The 15,249-nt window shown below is 36.6% G+C and overlaps 3 protein-coding genes across 3 annotated transcripts; all 3 read right to left on the bottom strand.

Annotated features, from left to right (window-relative positions):
* Positions 1-707: 707 nt before the first annotated feature.
* On the bottom strand, positions 708-3,040 carry LOC127417925 (protein Wnt-8a-like). The gene is made up of 6 exons (XM_051658190.1): positions 2,973-3,040; positions 2,779-2,812; positions 2,418-2,556; positions 2,131-2,256; positions 1,407-1,549; positions 708-1,262 (listed from the first exon to the last, which is right to left on the bottom strand). The coding sequence occupies exons 1-6, from the start codon at positions 3,038-3,040 to the stop codon at positions 708-710; spliced, it is 1,065 nt and encodes a 354-aa protein (XP_051514150.1).
* Positions 3,041-3,860: 820 nt separating this feature from the next.
* LOC127417878 (protein Wnt-8a-like) lies at positions 3,861-5,573 on the bottom strand. Its single transcript, XM_051658121.1, has 6 exons — positions 5,503-5,573; positions 5,358-5,391; positions 5,088-5,226; positions 4,822-4,947; positions 4,564-4,706; positions 3,861-4,427 (listed from the first exon to the last, which is right to left on the bottom strand). The coding sequence occupies exons 1-6, from the start codon at positions 5,571-5,573 to the stop codon at positions 3,861-3,863; spliced, it is 1,080 nt and encodes a 359-aa protein (XP_051514081.1).
* Positions 5,574-11,127: 5,554 nt separating this feature from the next.
* On the bottom strand, positions 11,128-13,068 carry LOC127417879 (thymosin beta-like). Its single transcript, XM_051658122.1, has 3 exons — positions 12,940-13,068; positions 12,074-12,178; positions 11,128-11,511 (listed from the first exon to the last, which is right to left on the bottom strand). The coding sequence occupies exons 2-3, from the start codon at positions 12,171-12,173 to the stop codon at positions 11,474-11,476; spliced, it is 138 nt and encodes a 45-aa protein (XP_051514082.1). The 5' UTR covers positions 12,174-12,178; positions 12,940-13,068; the 3' UTR covers positions 11,128-11,473.
* Between the last annotated feature and the right edge of the window lie 2,181 nt (positions 13,069-15,249).

Here is a 15,249-nt window from a genome sequence, read left to right on the forward strand (position 1 = left end):
ACGCGTATTAAAATAACAAATGTCATGATTAGGCCATAACATCAAACAGTAACACATAATGAATTTATGTTGACACGTGAAGTAAGATCAGACAGTTTTACCATTTAAATTCATTTTTTTCACCCTCGTAACGTGACTAATAATGGAACTGAGATCATTCCATTTGATTTAGGTTATTTGCATGCGCATTGCTGTGACTTCCGCGGGTGTGACTATGTAGGCTACACCATCACAGCGGTGTCGCGGATTAACATGCCAAACACCTTCTAGCACTGGCATGTTTACTACGGGCTTTGTCTACAATTTTGTCACACACTGCCCGTACTGTCCGCATATCAAAGTTCGCCAGAGTCAAGGCAAGAAAGGTGCTTAGGGCGGAGTGTCACACGAAGTTAATCCCTTCAAGAGAGTATTCATTAAACAAACGCCCTTTACTGCGTTACTAATTAAAACCTCCATCATTTCTTTCAAGCGCTTTCTCCGTGACGGCGCGTGTCTATACAGCGCTCAAACGGCTCATTAGCTTACAACAAACAGACAGACAGATAGAGACATAGAATTATAAAATAATAATAACAAAATAATTAAACGAGACAACAAACCATTTCAGTTTATTATAAAAGTTTAATATATAATTGAATTTGAACACATATTACAAATATTAAGACAAAAAGTGCAGGTGGGGGTAATCTTTATATGGAAAACGTTTATTTTGGTCCTCGAGGTCTGCGTCTTTGGTGACCGTGACTGCCGTGTCTCCAGGCACATACATGTTTCACAGTGGTCTGAGAGCAGTTCTCGCATTTAACCGTGCAACACCAGTGGAACTTGCAATTGCAACTGCTCACTACCTCTGTGCGCCTCTCCTCCACGCGCAAACCGCACTCATAGCACAGTCTGCGGCAGCTGCGCCGTTCCCACTGAGTGAGACTTTCTCCGATTTGCACGCACTCCCGACCCTCTGTGCCCGGAAACCCGAGGCTCATGTTCTTAGCGCAATAATCAGGCGAATCCTGCAGGTATATGAGCTCTGTCAGGGAGATGGAGCTGAAAGCGTCTGCCATGGCCACGCGGTTGTCCGCGCTGTTTCCCGCGCGCATCCGTCTTTTGTCTAGTTCGAGTTTGTGAGCCTGGTCGTGCTTTACTTTCAAGTAATTGCCAATCTCACGGAAATCAGATAGCTGCATCCAGCACGTTTGGATCGTGCAACTTTCTGACATGCCATGGCACTTACAGATCCTCTTCATGGTCGCCTTTACAGCCTATTGAACACAATTTAGTGTTATTTTACAGGCAACATTAAAACGCTCAATATCACAGCTATGCCTATAAAGTTTTTTTTTTTTTTTTTTTTTTTTTTTTTTTTAAATGTAAGAAGCCTGTTTGTTTGTTTTAACTCAACTTACCAAACGTCCAGCTTCATTATTGTGAAGATTAACTGCAGCTCGAGAGTCTTGGCCAGTCTCGAGAGCATCCACATATTGTTTTGAAATTCTTTCTCCAAACTCCATGTTGTCGCTACATCCTCCCCAAAGCCAACCACGACCCCCTGGATAATGCAGAAGATTATATCCATTTAAATTAATGCAACATGACTATTTTGAACGCAACATATTTATGTTTTTATGTGTAATGCATCACTATTGCCACATATAGTTCCATTTGCAAGGTAGGATCAGACATTCAGGCTGACCTTATGTTTTGTCTTCTAAGTAACACAGTGCAACAACTTGTATTTTACTTATACGTAAATTGACTGGCTGGAAGAACATAATATAATAATAAAGAAGGTCCAAGGTGCCAGCTCAAGAGATCACTAATCACCATAATGGTGACTTCAATCAAAACACAACTACTGATAACAAAACAACAACACTAATTAAACTAAGACTTCTAAGTCTGAATAAATAATTTTGTACGTTTTTTTTTTTTTTTTTTTTTTTTGTAGCTCCAATGAATTTGCCAAAGCATTCATACTTATTCAAGCGCAAATACTTATGGGTATTTCACCATGATAACCCACAATGCAGTACTATACTTTTATTTTACTGTGAACAGATTTTTTTTTTTTTTTTTTTTTACATCAATCAAAAATGAGCTCCTTTATGAACCCATCACCAATATCCTTACCAATTTTGCCGTTCCTTGAACTGTCACACCCACAGTCGTGCAGATGTCCCAGACTGCAGTTTCTGGTTAAGGTATACATTACCCCGGCTGCGCTTATGGCGTGGACAAATGACGTCTCTCTCGTTGCTATAGAAATAGACAGTACAAATGAGCTTCGTAATCAGTTATATATATATATATATATATATATATATATATATATATATATATATATATATATATATATATATAATTAGTATAATAAAAATATTCTACAGACAAATTTCACATTTTCAAACAGATCTTACCACTTCTAAATCCTTTATGAGTAGAAAATTGCAGCGCGCTGTCCGGGCAGTTCCACCTGTCCCACGCGAACTGATGTTTGCACTCCTGTATCCCGCTCTGCGCACCGACCTGTACACTACTTGCATATGTCAGATACGCCTGAGAGGAAGACAAGAAGAGTATATTCAGGATTTTGAAGTACTGTACAGAAATTGTAAACGAAGCATTTTTATATTTTCCATGGAATGAAAACGTCTAAAACCCACAACATAACCTGGTGGCGCATTTATATGATGGACATTTTCTATGACGTAGAGCATTTTCACAAGAATGTGCAGTTTTTTTGAAGACCTTTCAAAACGGAGAAAACAAATAGTTTACCTTGGGTCCAGTCATCAGCAAGTTGTTCATAGCCCTGTGGAAGAAATTGGAAAGACAAAAAATAAATAAATAAATAAAAATAAATAATAAAATAAAATAAATAATAAAATAAAATAAAATAATAATAATAAAAAAAAAAAATACGTTTCCGTTAAAACATTGCAACTGATAGTAATTCACTAATGCAACCTTACCATGCATGTCCAGGAAGAGATCTGTCGCAAATAAAGAATAAAAAGACCCAAATAAAGTAGTAAGTCATTGTTATTTTTTATTTTTTTTAAATCCACACTCACAAAGCAGGCTATGCACTGACTGAAGAAAGTAATGTCCCGTGATGTAATTTATACTCTTCCCATCGGGGGCCAGAGGGCAGAAGACCTTTTGTCACAGGATTCTCGTCAAGCAATTGGTCCACAGCCACGAGTCAAGTGAAGGAAACACCTCCAATGTACATCAAAGGTTATCAAAACACGACAGTTTATTCTCTCTCTGCAGACATAGTCGCAGAGGTTTTACGCCATTTATTCACCAATAAACATTTGAACCTGCATTTAGTTGACAAACTGCGCAACGGAATTGACCACTTAGAGACTGTAATTATGTTTAAAATATTTAATGTGCTTCCCAGGACAAAATAAGTAAACTGAATATATAAACCGAATGCGGTAGTTTAAAAATAATTGCATTAAATAAATTCCATAAAAGACGTAACACTTCTAGCCCCTTGTGAAATAGTAGGCCCTACACACTGTCAAGTGATCTGTGCAAGAACAAAAATCGTGTGAGATGCAAATATTCAAAATATCCTTTCAACATTTTTCTAAGCAGCTAAATCTGTAATAATGTCCAGAACAAAAGGTGCGGAAAATGAACTTATGCATACGGTGAACTTAGAATATGTGATCAATCCAATTGACAGTGGGAACAAGGAAAACCTTTTGCTTGGGGTTCGAATCTGCATTTTTCCTAATAGCAGTGTGCAGAATAATATAAGTAAAAAGCAGAATATCTTAAATTCTCATATAAAATATATTTACATTGGAAATATACAACTTAATATATTTGCGAACATGATTTTATCATCTATTACGCGTATGGTGTCTTCTGCGTGAATTGTTGTGTGGCCGATGGTTTCTATTCCTTTTTGCGCAAAAATACTTAGTCACAGTCTGGGTGCATGTGTCGCATTTGACAGTGCAACACCAGTGGAATTTGCAGTTGCAGCTGCTCACTGTCTCTATCCTCCTCTCTTCTACTTTCAGGCCACATTCGTGGCAAAGCCTCCTGCAGCTTCTCTTCTCCCACTGAGAAAGATTCTTTCCGCTTTGTAGGCATTCCCTGCCTTCTGTTCCATGCTGTCCCAGGCTGAGGTTTTTCACACAGTAGTCTGGAGAATCTTCCATATAAATGAGTTCTGTGCGCGCAACTGTGCTGAACGTGTCCGCGATTGCGCCACGATTGTCGGCACTGTTGCCTGCCCTCATGCGTATTTTGTCCATCTCGAACTTCTGTGCTTGGTCATGCTTGATTTTCAGATAGGTGCCGATATCCCTGAAATCAGCCAGCTGCATCCAACATGTCTGAATACTGCAGCTTCCAGACACACCGTGGCACTTGCAGGTCCTTTTGAGTGTTGCCTTGACAGCCTGAAATAATAATTGAAATATATGGTCACAATATGCACCCAACGCATCACCAAAACAGTATTTCGTTGTACTAAGAGAAAATCGATCCCAAAAACCACATAATCGATATTAAATGAGAGATAAAAACAATACTCACGAGTCGACCAGCCTCGTTGTTGTGCAGGTTGACCGCAGCGCGAGAGTCGTGACCATTTTCCAGCGCGTCCACAAACTGCTTGGCGATTCTTTCTCCAAAGTCAACATTGTCACTGCAGCCTCCCCAAACCCAACCACGGCCACCTTTGAAAAAGAAAAAAGTGAGCACTGATGTTATCTGAGAACTGATGAGGTCTAAACAAGTCTATAATTTGTGAGATATACATTTATTTTTATTTTTATTTTTTTTATGTCTTACCCATTTTGCCTATCTTGGAGTCATCACAGCCACAGTTATCGAAGTCCCCCATACTGCAGTTCTTCGTCAAAGTGTACATAACTCCAGCAGCACTTATAGCACGCACAAAAGCGGTCTCTCTTGTGGCTTAAATAATAAAGACGACATTCTAAGAATAAGTTTGGTCATATTTAACAACTTTCAGAGTAAAACAGCAAGTCTTAGCAAATTGATCATCACATCTAACTCATAATATTCCGTTTAGTTGAACGAATAATTGTGCTTACCACTTCGTAGACCGTTATGTGTGGATAACTGCAGTGCGCTTTCCGGGCAGTTCCACCTGTCCCATTTAAACTGATATTTGCAGTCTTCAATACCGCTCTGTGCGCCTGCTTGCACACTGCTTGTGTATGTAAGGTACGCCTGTTAAATGTAAACGACGTGAAAGTATTATAACTTGATAAGTTCGCACAAAACACCATATATCCTAGAACATAATATAGGCCTAAAACGAAAGAACTGAAATAGGCAATGGATGTGAATACTTGAATTACCTTTGGTCCTGTCATCAGGAAGTTGTTCACCGACCTATTGGATAAGAGGAGAAAACGTATAACGTTAACAAACGTTGACAATGACAAAAATAATTGATGATGATATATTTGAACATATTTTGAATGCACTGAAAAATGACTGTACCATGCTGTTGTCGAAAGTATGTGACAGCACATAGACATCACCAAAGATGCAAAAAGCTGGCAAGGGTTCATTGCTGCGTGAGCGACACTTGATTCTTCTACGTTCCCTTCTTGTGGAAATCCAAGGCAAAAACACTGAGATGGATACCCAGGAAGAGACAGAGACAATTGAGTGAATGTTTGAACGAGCACGCATTTATACCTGTCGCCAACTTTGAGTGACAGGGATCTCCCAACCTTTTCGCTGTGAAAAGACGTCGATGAGGTCATTGGAATTGTGCAAGCTTAACTGCACTTCAAAGCATTAACACTTTTAATCCCTTCAGTCTTTTTTTTATTTAAGCTTCACCATGAGGGTTTATTTAGTATGTTCTTAAGCCAACTTTATTATTATTATTATTATTATTATTATTATTGGAACAGTCCAAGGTTATTTATTTGCACATTTAATGTGTTGCAATTTGTAGATTTCTCAGACAATTTGAGATGGTCTGTCCATCAAATTGTTCATCTTATATCCATTGATTAAGATATGTCTATTGAAGGTGTCCTGTAGTGTACTCCCACAATACACTGATTGTTGATTGCGCATTGGACAGGTACCACTGGACAAGCACTTGATTGATTTATTTTTTAAAAATTGCATCAAAATGGCTCTTTTATCGTTTAGAGTTTAGAAGTTTATACATAATGCTAGCCTATTACCAGATGTTTAATTGCAGTCTTTACTACAAAGTCATTTTACAGCTTAGATTTCTAATAAATTGATTTAGTTTTGTCTCTTTTACTGATTTTCTTTATTTGAGTCTTGACCTTTCACATTTTGGGAAAGTTTTTCACTGGGAAATGACACTGTAATGTAAGAGGCTGCACTACATTGTTTACAAAAAGCCATAAAATTGTTCGGCTCCGTCCGCGAAGGGCCATGCAAATAACATGTAACACGTCTTTGCCTCTAACACAGTGGTGTTAATAGAAGTCCAGCTGATGCCCTGGGAACATCTTTGGTGTGAAAATTGTCTGGAAATGTAGTCCGATACACGTCAACAGTACAACATGTCACAAATATTAGCATGTAGAATGTTAGAATATTAAAATGAAGCTTACTTATAGTTTGACGTTTTCTATGATGGATCAGTTCGCTGCTCTCTCTCTCTCTCTCTCTCTCTCTCTCTCTCTCTCTCTCTCTCTCGCCTATGTATAATTTTGCTTTCCAAAAAGTTTGGATTTCGCACAAAAGATACTAATTATATACATTTTATAATCATATGGCAATTAACTAGTTTTGAAAACATGCGTTTACTGATGACTTCACACAATTGTGTCATTTCAAACAAATTCGAAACAGATAAATGACACTAATGCAAGAGACAGTTGTTTACAAAAAGCCATAAAATCATTCTGATTAAAAGGATAATAATCATTAGACCGATTATATTTCATCAATTTACTTTCGATGACTCCTGCGATTAATTCAAACTCTATGGAGATGTGATTTTTACACTGCTACCCGTGGAAAGATTAATTGTTGAAACCACGTATTGACATCTTCGAATCAAATCGTTAGCCACTCAAAACCCCCTTTTAAATCAATTTGATTGTCTGATAATGGTTTAACCAGTGTGGCTTGCTAGAAGACAATGGAGGGACGCTCAAGTGAGGATAATCCCTACTAATTGGACATCGTCAAGTCTACAAGGTGCCTGAAACCTAAATTCTCACACCTACTTGTCACAAAACAAATCAATATTAAGCAGGGATCTTGCATGCGCACATACCTAACCTAACATTGGCAAACAATATCGCTGTTGACGATATTTCAATTTAATTGGTCAAACCTACTTGTAACATACAATAAAATTCATAACCTAAACTATGGTTATGGAGGGATAAACAGGCATTAAAACAGTGGCAGCGCATCACACCATTTTTTTAAATTATTTTATTTATTTATTTATTTATTTTTACTATCAGGGAGCACGGCTCACCTTGCTGCACAGATGATTCATTTAGACAACTCACTCACAGAGGCTCAGGTGCAGTTCATTAGTATATGCTGTTAAGACATTTCGCCTTGTTTTTTGATCAACGTATATTCTGGAAAAAATAAAATAAAACATTAGATAGAACTTTCTTATATCGACTAAAAATCTATGGGATGGGTCCATGTGTTATCTAAATCAGTTAAAGATGTTTTGGCTTTTATTGGTGTTTTTAAGACTTTATCGTTTTGCTTTATGGGGTTTATTTATGCCAGCTCTGTATGAGATAAATAGGTAATAAATGATAAGTGTTAGAGAGGTTGTGTGGTATTATGAACCGCGCTCTGCAATAACATCTCAGCCACAGGTGAGTTCAAAGGAGATTTAGGTGCGTCATCTAACACCTCATCAGCAGGTGTTAATGGTAATAAAAACAAGAATAGCCCTCTAAAATACATGTAGTATACAGTAGTGGCCAAAAATATTGGCACCCTTAATAAATATGTGCAAAGAAGGCTGTGAAAAAAAATCTGCATTGTTTAGCCTTTTGATCAAAAAAAAAAAAAAAAAAAAAAAAAAAAAAAAATCGCACATTTAATTGAAGTAAAACAATTGAAACAGGGGAAATATCTCATTATTAAATAAATATTTTTCTCCAAAATGCATTGGCCATAATTATTGGCACCCTTTTATTCAATACTTTTGCAACCTCCCTTTGCCAAGATAACAGTTCTGAGTCTTCTCCTATAATGCCTAATGAGGTTGGAGAACACATAACAAGGGATCTGAGACCATTCCTCCATACAGAATCTCTACAGATCCTTCAAATTCAGAGGTCTATGTTGGTGGACTCTCCTCTTCAGTTCACCCCACACATTTTCTATGGGGTTCAGGTCAGGGGACTGGGATGGCCATGGCAGAACCTTGATTTTGTGGTCAGTGAACCATTTTTGTGTTGATTTTGATGTTTGTTTTGGATCATTGTCCTGCTGGAAGATCCAACCAGGGTCCATTGTAAGCTTTCTGGCAGAGGCAGTCAGGTTTTAATTTTTTATCTGTTAGCATTTGATAGAGTCCATGATGCCATGTATCCGAACAAGATGTCCAGGACCTCTGGCAGAAAAACAGCCCCAAAACATTCAAGATGCAGCACCACATTTAACCGTGGGCATTGGGTACTTCATCTCTGTGTATGCCAAACCCATCTGGTGTTTGCTGCCAAAAAGCTCTGTTTTTGTTTTATCTGACCATAGAACCCGGTAACATTTGAAGTTCCAGTAGTGTCTGGCAAACTCAAGACACTTGAGTTTGTTGTTGGATGAGAGCAGAGGCTTTTTTTCTTGAAACCCTCCCAAACAACTTGTGGTGATGTAGGTGATGTCTGATTTTTTTTTTTTTTTTTTTTTTTTTAGACTTTCTGACCACAAGACCCAACTAAGTTTTGCAATTCTCCAGCTGTGATCCTTGGAGATTCTTTGGCCACTTGAACCATCCTCCTCACTATGTGTGGAGACAATATAGGCACATGTCCTTTTCCATGCCAATACTTAACATCTCCAGTTGATTGGAACTTCTTAATTATTGCCCTGATGGTGGAAATGGGTATTTTCAATGCTTTAGATATTTTGTGAAGCTCAACAACCTTTTGCAGCACATCAGAACTATATTCTTTAGTTTAACCCTCTGTGATTGATGATTAAGGGAATTTGGACTGTGTGTTACCTCATATTTATACCCCTGTGAAACAGGAAGTCATGGCTGAACAGTTTCATGTTCCTATTCACCAAGGTGCACTAAAAAATGTAAAATATGAATGGGAATATACTTCAGATATATTTTAGTCATAAGAATTTCTAGGGGTGCCAATAATTGTGGTCAATGTGTTTTGGAGAAAAATATTTATTTAATAATGAGATATTTCCTCTCTTTCAGTTGTTTTACTTCAATTAAAGGGTAGATTCTTTTTGAATATTTTGAATGAAAGATCAAAAGGATAAGCAATGCAGATTTTGTTTCACAGCCTTCATTGCTCATATTTACCAAGGGTGCCAATATTTTTGGCCACTACTGTAGGATAATCAGTGACATTCGAGCAGGGCTGTGGCTACATGACCTGATGGGGATGCAAACTTTTTTATCAACAAGAACATGCCTGGATTGCAGTCTTGATTGGGAGTAGGTATCTCATGATAACATATAATTTTCTATTCATTCTCGTGATTCTGTGGTTGAGATTTAAAACTAATTTTTAAGGATGATCAAAATTCATTTGAATTTTTTTTTCTGGTCATTTAGGTTATATAATTACTTCAGTCTTCAGGTGTGACCGGCCATAATCAGAGTATAAATTGTGGCTCCCCTGCTGGCCATAAAACACTATCATTCTTAGGACAGTTATGTGATGTTTTAATGCTGTATGGGGGAGGCTGGGGCTAGTCATCAAATGTGAAAGTACTGTTAGGTTTTAGTCTAAAGCAGTGGTTTTGTATTTTGGTTTCAAATAGAAAACTTAAATTAGGAAAATTTGTGAATTCACACTAAAATTTAAATATAATTTTTCATGCTATTACTGTTGGATAAACAAGTAAACACAATATAACCACCCTGACATGCATTAAGGTTCACTCTTGTAATAAAGGCAGACTTTAAATGATAGGTTGAAGCATTCATTCTCTGGACAAAGGTATTTGTCATAATTACCAGGTCAGGGCAAGTTGTCACTTGTGCTTTTAATGTTATACATTTAAAATGATTTGATTTTTATTCACTATCTCTTACATGTTTGCTGTTTTATTTATCGTTTTGTGCTTCATAATTGTTTATATGTTTTCTGAAAGTGCATAATAGGCTGTTTGATTGCAGGTTCTATTGTGACAAATTACTTTTGTGCCAACATGCCCGCAATTGGGGCATGTTGTCACAAAATGTCAATGTCTGTTCAGTGAACTGTGTCGTGGGCAATAACGGTTGACATGTACAATCGCTTGGGTATAGGTATGTGCCTATTCCGAAACTGACTTTCAAAAATAAATCTACCCTGAAAAATGTTTGAAGCAGTAAAAAGTGTGACAACTAATCCCAATACATAAGTCTGGTCTGGAATTGTCCTCTTATTAGCATCCCTTTATACTAGTACTAAATTAATCTCGGCTGTCTCAAATACTAAAATATTAATGCACATCCTTCATTGGCTGGTCATGAGGAGAGACAGAGGTATATATGCTAGAAAGCCACTGTTTTTCCCCACAAAGCTGTTAATATGTGTGATAAAATCACCTTTTTCATTTTATGATAGTCTTGGGGTAAAATTGAGGATATTTAAATGTTCAGTTTTTAAAATGGAAAGAAGGGTGAGTGAGGGAATTAAGCAGTGTAGTCATGAATTTTAGACACAGATCAGTTTTGTTGTTTATTCTGTTTTTTTTTCATCAGCTAAAATGCCTCAAGCTTGACATTTAGGTTCAATTTAGCTACCACTCATGTGTTGAATTTGTATTTCTTCAAAATTAGAGTCTACATAACTCCACACAATTGAAACCATTCTAAAATGGAAATATGCAGAATACCTGTCAAATCAGTTTATCTTTGAGTCTTATGCCAAAGAGCCAAATTCATTCCATTTTAATAAATCATGTACTTATACGTCATTTTGAGAACAGGAGTCATTTTTGGCATTTTATTTGTTTTGCATATCATTTGTCTTTATTTCCAAGAAGAAACACATAAAAAAATAAAATAAAAACTAAATAATAATGATAATAATAATAATAATAATAATAATAATAATAATTTCATAAAATATCTTTTTTTTAAACCCTGTCTCATGTCACCCCCATCATCGCTCTCCCAATCAGAGGCCCCAGTGACTCCAATCACCATAGTAACCATGCATCACATGGGGCAATAGCACCCTTAAAACAGAAAAAGGAATTGTAATATCTTCTTTTCTGAAGAGCATCTTTTGTGCTTCTCTTCTCCATCCCTGTCAGATCATGGAGTGGCATCTCCTTTCCTTTCCTGCTCTATAGCTGAAAACAGAAATAGAGAGATTAATATAAATAATGGCAGTGCAAGTGCCTTTATTATGCCAAGACAAGCTTCTTGAATCTTGAGAGACAGAGATGTGTTTGAAAGGTGACCATGTCCTCCTCCTGCCAGGGAACATGGCATTATTACATATGATGCTTATTCACATGGGAGATCTCATTCTGCAGACAGGCTTAGGTCTGCACTGCAATGCTGATGGAGGAATTTGACAGCAATAGAGATGACACCCATCTGCTGACACAGAAGGCTAAAAAAAGAAAGGCTGCTTACTGAGCAGTGTTAAAGAGAGTGAGAGAGGAAAAAGAAGGAAAATATAAATAAATTTGCTACTCTTCTCTTAAAGAACAGATGAAACAGTGACTGAAAGTGTGTTTAAATAAGAAGAGACTGAACCAAATATAAATAGTGAGAGAGAATGTACAATAAGAGAGTGGAATGGAACTAATGAGATGATGGTCAAAATACTGCAGAGCAGAGAGACAGATGGGGAAAAAGACCTACAGTATACCACACCCAGACTGATTGAATGTGAGGGATACTCACTCTCTTTGGTGGGCAGAGGGTTCTTCTCTTTTGTTTCTGTCTTCTTCAGCTTGGTTTTGTCAAACCTGGCAATCTCTGTGAGGTCTGGCTTGTCAGACATGCTTGCTGTCAACAGAAATGACAGATGTGGCTTACAGTCATACTTACCTTGCATTGTCTCATTTATGTGTTGCACAAAAGAAACTAGCAAGGCTGTTTTAGCCACTTCACTGTAGGGTATGTTGGTCTTAAAAAGTATTTGATTAAAACATATGCTATTTTTAAAATAATTTTTTTATGTAAATCTCATGTAAATCCTTGAGCATGCTCAATTTCTGAGGTGCCGTTTTCAATTAAAGTCAGCTGAATGCCAGGGGATGGAATGTTCACATTCTCCCTGTACATGTGTGATGATCACATGTAGCACACGTGTGTTGCAGCTCAGCCATTTGCCATGTGTGTATCATGTTCCGATGTTAACCACACACCTACACTCCAAGTGTCTTAACATGTATCTACCAACACACTTCTCATTCATTCACACTAAACACCTTTTTCTGAATGTCCTTTCTTCCTATATTAGGTCTCAGTCTATGTTTTCTCCACATTGCTTCATTTATATCATGGATGGCTCCCCCATTTTGACATCCAGACAGCCGTTTTGCTTTTTCCACATGCTGGACTGCAGTGTACCTCACAGAAGAAAAAGATCTCCATACCATATCCATCAATTTTTCTAGATCCCTCTATCTCTCTTCATTCTTTGAATGCCGCACCCATCTATCCAATGAGTATTTGCAGTCACCTGCAGTCATATTAATCAAGCAATTGCTTTGATCCACACACACATGCAGAGAGGAGGATGGATATTGTTATAATAGACTTACCGTTGTGAACAAAGTGGTTGTATCCACTGGCTGGTATAAGAGATGAGGACAGCGTGTCTGTTAAGATTGCCCAGGCTGCTTCTGTCTCCTCTAGGGCGTGGAATTATGAGAGACAAAAAGAGAGAGAGAGAGTGAGAGAGAGTGCAAGATGATGCTAGAGAGGTTTAGTCTGAGCAGCCTATCCCTTCATTGCACCCCCATCCTATCTAATTAATATTTGTGCTCTGTAGAGACAGATAATGGATGCCTTTACGTGATTGAAAGATTAATGAATAAAAATAAAATATTACAAATGAAGTGGACACAAGGGCAAGTGATTTTTTTTGGGATAATAGAATTAGCTACAAGCAGGGCTGTGTAATACCAGTGCAATATGGTGTGTGAGTGTGTGTGTGTGTGTGTGTGTGTGTGTGTGTGTTGCAGCTGTCTGGTTGGGGGCTGGGATGTTGAACTGCTGATGCTGTTTTCTGAGAACCCGAGACCCTGAGTCATCTCTCATTTTAACATGTGCCCTCATTTAGCCACTGGAATATACCACAGTACTGTTCTAATGACATGTCGACAATTTTAAATTTATGATTAATGATGCAGGATAAATCCTGACAATGGTAATGAAGTTTATAGGCTTTGGTCTATGCAATGCAAAATATGACATCTTAAATGCTAAACTGCCTGGTGCTTTGACATAATTTCTCAAAACTACTATTGAGCTAGTCATGGTTACTTCCCACAAGCTCTCACATCACTTGTGATATCATCAGGCATTTTAGTCAGATTAGCCGCTCTTACAATGCCAACATGCTCTGAGATGCCTAAATGCATCTTTTGGGGAACTAAAATCAGCCATTGCAGGAAGGTGCTCCGAATTTTCCCTGGGAGGCTGATGAGGGTCTAACCCAGCCTCAACCCTAATTTTAACCATATAGAGCATGCAAGGCTGAGTAGCCTGTGGGACACAACTCAGGGCATCATTCAGGTCTCTGCTAAAATCAGTCAATAGCAAGGAGTCAATTATTAATCTTTTCATGTGAAAATAAATATGTAAACAAATCACTTTATGAAATAAGTAGGCGTTTAAAATGATTGATTGAAAATCTTATTAATTATAGCAATAATATATTAATAACCCATTTTTAATTATATTTGAGAAAATGTTTATTTTTTACTTTGTAATTGATTAAATACCCCCCCCCCCCCCCTCCCACGTTCAATATATTTTCTCATTTATTTTCTTTACAACCAGTTCCTTTTCCCTGTCTGTCCCCATTTGCCAATTAATTTGCTTAATTTCTTTAAGCCAAGTTCTTTTCCTTTCCCCATTTATTAATTCATTTACCTGTCCTCCTCACACAAATCTTTCACATTTGTCATATGGATATAAGCTAGAATTCTGTTCATCTGTTCATCAAAGAGAATGTTTGGAAAGATTTACTTAATTTTTATTTCACAAGATTTTGCACACAGTTTTATGTAAATTTTAATGGTATAAAATGTATTAAAATCTACTTCATGAGATAATATTGATTAAAGTGAGTACATTTTACTTAGACAATTTTAGACAATAAATTCAATCAAAAAGTTTTTTTTAATACTGAGCAGTTAATTTTGAGTAGAAAATGAACTTGGACATAACAAAACAAGAAGTTACTAAATGTAACAATAAAAATGGTGTAAATAAACTTGCAAACTGTGAAACCAAGCAAGATCATCAATTATTTAAGCCCAGTGCATGCTGGGAACACCAGCTTTGAAAGATTAGGTCAAATTTACATATTTTATTTACCAGTGAAATTTACTCAAATTAGCAAAAAAAAAAAAAAAAATAATAATAAATAAATAAATAAAAACATAAAAAATAAAATTTAAACATTTAAAAATAAAATTAAAAATAAATTATATATATATATATATATATATATATATATATAATATCAGTAGATTTTAATATTACTCATTTCATGCGCTGATCTTAATTATTATTATTTATTTTTTTTTAGTGTAACAGCTGGCCAAATTAATTGCTAAATTGTTACTTGCAACTTATATACATATAGGCCTACATTAATTACAGATTTCTTTCTTTTTTCTTTTCTTTTTTTTTTTTTTTTTTTTTTTTTTTTTTTTGTCCCCAAAGTGATTACAGTGCATTCAAAATACGTTTTTATCAGTATGCATGTTGCTGGGAATTAAACCACTGAGCATGGCTGCTAGTGTCATGGTCTACCAGTTGAGCTAGGAATCTGTATATGTAAACTTGTTCAGAAATTGTATAAATTTGTACATACAAATAGATTGAAATAAAGGAAAAAA

Source organism: Myxocyprinus asiaticus, chromosome 27 (assembly GCF_019703515.2).
Source record: "Myxocyprinus asiaticus isolate MX2 ecotype Aquarium Trade chromosome 27, UBuf_Myxa_2, whole genome shotgun sequence".
NCBI classification, from domain to species: domain Eukaryota; kingdom Metazoa; phylum Chordata; class Actinopteri; order Cypriniformes; family Catostomidae; genus Myxocyprinus; species Myxocyprinus asiaticus.